The sequence below is a fragment of the Nicotiana sylvestris genome, chromosome 2 (assembly GCF_000393655.2).
Source record: "Nicotiana sylvestris chromosome 2, ASM39365v2, whole genome shotgun sequence".
Lineage (NCBI taxonomy): Eukaryota > Viridiplantae > Streptophyta > Magnoliopsida > Solanales > Solanaceae > Nicotiana > Nicotiana sylvestris.
Window position 1 is genome coordinate 100298399 of NC_091058.1, and position 6208 is coordinate 100304606.

Genomic DNA, 6208 nt, shown 5'->3' on the forward strand with positions numbered 1-6208 from the left:
GTCCCATCATATTTTGGCACGTCTAGTATTTTGAATCACTTCGGGATTAACTCTGGTGTCGTGCTTGGTTTGAACGATAACTGAATGTATTTCTTTGAGTTCGGTCCTTCCAATACTGGCGGTTCGCCCGGGATTTGATTTATTCGGACATTTATTTCCCTAAAAAATCACATGAGTTCAGTTTTAAAGGGATCATTCTCGTTATTATTACTAGATCCATCGTTGTCCCCCCCTTTCCCCTCCATGTCGAAGCTGACCTCACCCCTCAAGGTATTTTTATCAACCCTTTGTTGTAAGCACCCGATAACGCTTGCCTCAATTCTGCCATGACTTGATCTTGTTATGAGAGATGGCCCATAATAGCCTTTTGTTTTTCCCTCAGGATTCTTACTGTTTCCGTAATGTGCTCGTCCTCAGCAATATCAGGAGTTGCCTCCCCAGATGTGTCGCGGATATTGCCCACCATGGACTAGCGTGGCTTCATCGCCCTCGTTGCGGTTAGCACTGATCGAATCTTCATATTGAGGCTGATTTCCTTGGATATTAACGTTGCGCATGTTGTTGACTTCGTTATCTGCCATTTTTTATGATTTGTTGCTAAGAAACAAAGAATTAAATAGGTTAGTAACAGATGCAAGGATCAACCCAATTACGCAACTGTCTAAACCCCACGATGGGTGTCAAACCATTTACCTGTAAAATGATATATTTGAACTTGTAACGTGGTTTATAGACAAATGAATCGATTTTATCCCAAAATAATAAATAAATTAAATTAAATATAAGACTTAGTGTTGAAATCGAGATAAAGCAGCAAATAGCTCTCGTTCCGGGAGCAGAACTTCCGAAGGTAGTAATACAAGTATTAGAAGACAAGAAATAAAGTATTTTTGATCTTTTGAATAGTATATAGCATAAATTTTTCAGAAAATTCGTGTGTCCCACAAAGGCTGTTGAAATCACTATTTATAGTTGCACCTAGGGAACAAGGTCCTATGATCAAGCCCCTATTAAATGGCAATTATGGGAACTATTAAAGAATAAGTAACGGCAAGCTATCAATGCCAAAATTCTCTATAACAGATTGCGTATTTAATACTACAAAGTATTCCTCATTAAATGCAACCGGATGGCATGCATTCGTCTGTCTTTATTAACAATATGCTCTTTCCGGTGCCAACCTGAGCTGTTTCCCCCGGTCTTGATTTCCATCTGTCTTCGATTCCACGTGTCGTTCTGTTATACGAGTATTTAATGTGAGCGATTTTATCCTAAATACCCTTCATCCACAAAATACTATCTTAATGACCTATCGTTCTTTGTCTGCTTACAAAATATTACCTTATTTTATACTTTACAAACATTAGAAATTGATCTAAACATGATTTTCAACAGTCTCATGAAAAACATTATGTTATTGCAAACATATAAGGGTACCTAGCTTTGTGTGTATATTTAACGCCACAAAGGTGGAGCCCTATGTAATAAAGGGATTCTAGATCGCTCTCATCATAAAATTATACTTCTCAAAATAATAAAAAGAGATTTTTTCCGCAGACTGCAAATTTTTGTATTACCTTGACTAAATTATTTTTGATGTAATGACAAATACAATTCAAAAATTGCTTTATAGCATAAATTTGATTCACGCATAATACATTCCTGCATTTCCGCCCTATCCAAACAAATTCATTTTGCTAGCTATTATTTATGGTAGCGACTATACTGTGTAGTTTTCTCGAGAATGAATTAAAGCGGTCCCAATCTCTCCACAGTGGCCATTCGCTGTCAACAATTTGAGACGGCCCCATTAGGGTTCTTATCTGGGTTTAGGTTTACTTTGAGGGTAGGCCCAATATGAATTTACCACGGGCGATTTGCAGTTGTACCCTATTTTTATGCCACCTCTTAACCTATACCCTATTTTTAAAAACTATTGATTTCGTAACCAACTAACAAAAAATCCGTAATAATATGACCATTATACCCCTTCTAAAACATATAAAAGTTGCATCAAGCATACCCAGATTCAAATTCCAGATCTCCTCTGTATCTCCTCCATCAGTCCGACTCTCCTGAGATCGCCTCTCGCAACCAGATTCAAATTCCAAATTCAAATACATTGTAAGTATTCAAATTCATCTCCAAAATTCAAAATAGTTTTTGAATTATATGTTTTCTGATTGATTGATTGAAGTTGTTTGACGAACTTCACTGATATGGTGAATTTGCATTCAAAATCTGTTTGACGATGAATTCTAACATTCTAATCCGACAAATATACTAAAAAATTATATTAAAACATTATATGAGTGTTTTAATATTTAAAACACCTATGCACAAAAAACTTCGGCATAGGTGCTGAAGTTTTTTAGTTAATATTTAAAAACTTCAGCGGGACGAGCTGAAGTTTCCTCCTACACTGGTTAAAAAATAAAACATAAATTAAAATCTCATATTGCACACAAAACTTCGGCACAGGTGCTGAAGTTTTTTAGCTAATCTATAAAAACTTCGGCTAATGGAGTTGAAGTTTTTCTCCTGCACTATGTATTTTATTTTCATTTTTTGGAAAAACTTCATACCAAAAAAATAAAACATCAATTAAAATTTCATAATGCACAAAAAACTTCAGCATAAGAGCTGAAGTTTTTTAGTTAATATTTAAAAACTTCAGCAAGAGGAGGTGAAGTTTTCCTCCTGCACTGTCTATTTTATTATTATTTTTTGAAAAAACTTCATACCAAAAAATGCTAAATATTCGGATTAGTTTTTGTTAATTCCTGCTGAAGTTATATAATTCATTTCCTCTGCTATTTTTCGAGTTTGAATAGAATTAATATTAAAAAATTTAATATTAATTTTTAAAATCCTCTGCTGAAGCTCTTTAGTTCATTTCTAAAATCTTCAGCACCAAATGAGCTAAAGTTGTTTTCCCTGCTTTTATGAATCCCTGTCATACAACTTTTTCAAAAAAACTTCAGCTGATATGCTTAAGTTATTAAGCTTATTTCTAAAAACTACTGCACTTAATAAGCTGAAGTTTTCTGTGCAGCATTCATTAATTATGTCATACATCTTTTTCCAAAAAATTTCAGCAGAAGATGCCTAAGTGATTTAGTTCATTTGTAAAAACTTGAGCACAAATAACCTAAAAATTCTTCTGTTCACTTTCCTAATACTTGCCACTAAACATGAATCTGTAGGATGAGTTCGATTTGCATTGTTATAACTTTCAATGGGAGTTCGACTTCTGATTTCAAATGCTTGGATCATGATACAAAACTTGTTCTATTTAATGAGCACATATCATTCAATACTTTCCTGAAGAAAATTAGTAAAGTTGCAAATATTAATTCAACCAGATATGCACTAAAAGTATGGTTTGATATCAAACTAAATACAAGAAAAGGAATGCTTGTAACTTCAGATGAAGAACTCAGTACCTGTATACATTTGCTTACAACTGATTCACCCTACAAGAATTGTCATTTCATCATCGAAAAAATACAACCTTCAGAATCTGCAGCATTCAAACAATCTCTTGCATATGCGATAGATTCAGAACCTTTTGAACATGAAATAGGACAACCAATAATGGAAGTAGACAACGAGCTACAACCTTCTAACATTACAGCTGCTTCAGAATATATAATGCTGCAACAATTACCCCATCCTCCAATAAATTCAAACCAGTTTGTCGATGACTAAGAAGAAGAAGGACAACTAATAATGCAAATTGATAACTAACACACAATCCAACAAACCTTTTTGTTACCTTCTGCAATGATAAGCAACAATGAAGATGACGTAAACATGGAGAATATACCGATAACATCAGATAGAATTGAAGAAATTGCTGAAAGTTCTTGTGCTTCTCAAAAATCAAGAAAAAAGGTGAGGAGAAAGCTGAAAGAATCTCCACCATGTAAAATACTTGGGCATGATGCATTGCCTGAGGAAGTAAGAGTTGGATTAATTTTTGAGAATAAACAAAATATGACTAAATTTTTCTGCAGCTTGGAGATAAACCAGAAAGTTGAATTCACTGCTGTTAGATCATGTTCAAAGAGATATGAGCTGAAATGCATCGTGGAAAAATGTGGTTGGAATGTACGTGCTACCAGAATAAAAAATTCCACACTATTCAGGGTGATAAAATATTATAACATCCATGAATGTTCGGTTGATGCAAGAAAATCAGATCAGAAGCATGCTACATCAAATTTTATAAGTGAACAAATTATAGAACATGTTCGAGACAAAAATATAGAGGTTACACCAGCCTTTGTAGAAAATGAAATGAAAAAGAAATTTGGAATTGACATTGGTTATCACAAGGCATGGCGTGCTATTCAAAAAGTTGTTGCTTGCATAAGGGGGTCACCTGAAGAGAACTACCAGATTCTTCCTTCATACCTACACATGATGGTGTGCAAAAACCCAGGAACGTACACAAGCATAAAAAGAGATGCGCATAATAGGTAACCATCATCCTGAAGTTTCAAATGTTCCTATTTGAAAAACTTCACACCTAATGATTTATTTTTTTGTGTTTCACTATACAGATTTGCTTACATGTTCTTTGCTCCTGCGGCATCACTAGCTGGTTGGTCCTACTGTAGACCCGTTATTACAGTAGATGCAACATTTTTAAAGTCCAAATATCGTGGTGTTCTATTTGTTGCTGTATCAAAGGATGCAAACAATCAAATCTTTCCTCTATGTTTTGGTGTAGCAGAATCAGAAAACAATGAGGCATACATTTGATTTTTCGGGGTAATGAGAAAAGCAATTCAAGTTCGTCATGAATTAGTTTTCTTGTCAGATAGAAACTAATTGATTGCAAATGGGATTAGAAAAGTTTTTCCTGAAGCTCACCATGGTATCTGCCTCTTTCACTTTGAGAAAAATTTAAAACAAAGACATGCAAAAGCCACGGTAATAAATATTTTTCAAAGTGCTGCAAGGTCATACAAACGTGAAGATTTTAATCAGTTAATATCCCAACTCAAAAGTAATGACAAGAAAACATACAATTACATAATGGAAGAGCCTCTAGAGAGATGGGCTAGATCGTGGTTCCTACGGCGACGTTATAATATGCTAACAACAAACATGGTAGAATCAATGAATTCCATTTTACTAAAAGGGAGAGAAATGCCTATTTTAAGAATGTTAGATTTCATCCAAGAAAAGTTAGGAGAGTGATTTTACGAACGGAGAAAAAAGGCAAATGAAACTTTTCACAGAGTATCAATATGGGCAGAAGAGATGATTAAGAAAATGGACTTGGCTTGTAAAATGTTTGTGAGTATATTTATTAACTTCAGCTTTTTATATCTGTTGTAGTGATTTACTGCTTACATTTAAAAAATTTCATACTTTTTCTTTTTGAAGCAACAATACACTAATATAGTTTGTCTTAATTTTTTATTCCTTGTTAGGTGTTCAACATTGATTCAATGTTGTTCAGAATAAATAGAGAAGGAATCGAATTCATTGTGGACTTAAAGAAGAGAACGTGTGACTTCCTGGAATTCCAACTTGATGAATTGCCCTGTCCACATGCAATTGCTACTATTAATAAGAGATATCTGTAAAAATCTGATTACTACTCAAATTGGTATTCAAAGGAAACATGGTTGAAAACATATGAAGGACATGTGAATATAGTGGGAGATCAAAAATCATGGGATATACCACAAAATGTACAATCTGAGATCACAAAACCTCCCGATGTAGAGATTTTACAAGGAAGAAGACAAAAGAAGAGGCATATACCAGTGACTGAATCAGTACCATTCAAGTCTACCAAATGCAGTCGATGTAAATAAGTTGGGCATAACAGAACAACTTGCTTGTCTTCTCCAGCACCTCATCCATATTCAAAGAAACACACTGAAAAATACTTCAACCTTCAATAATCCTTGGTCTGAATTTAGACTTTTTATTATATGACATATATGAAATGTGATTTTTTTCATAGGAATAAAAAAAAAGAAGCTCTTGGACTATTTTATATACTGCTAAAGATAAATCACTCATTTTTGTTGCGCAGGCTTACAGGTTTGGTTGCATTTTAAAAAAGTATGCAATGACTTCTGCGAGAAAAAACTTTAGGTTACAGTATGTGAAATACATATCCTTAACACAAACACACACACACATACACACACATATTCATTAATGAATATGCTGAAGTAAA

The 6208-nt window shown here is 34.0% G+C and overlaps 1 protein-coding gene across 1 annotated transcript; it reads left to right on the forward strand.

Moving 5' to 3' along the window:
- Positions 1-3816: 3816 nt before the first annotated feature.
- Positions 3817-4770, forward strand: LOC138885319 (uncharacterized). Its single transcript, XM_070166257.1, has 2 exons — positions 3817-4484; positions 4569-4770. The coding sequence occupies exons 1-2, from the start codon at positions 3817-3819 to the stop codon at positions 4768-4770; spliced, it is 870 nt and encodes a 289-aa protein (XP_070022358.1).
- Positions 4771-6208: the final 1438 nt, after the last annotated feature.

What these genes read in the sequence shown, in the direction of transcription:
- LOC138885319 (XM_070166257.1), top strand. Translation starts at nt 3,817, where the DNA reads ATGGAGAATATACCGATAACATCAGATAGAATTGAAGAAATTGCTGAA. An exon ending in AAAAGAGATGCGCATAATAG is followed by an intron (nt 4,485 to 4,568) that starts GTAACCATCATC and finishes TTCACTATACAG; the next exon opens with ATTTGCTTACATGTTCTTTG.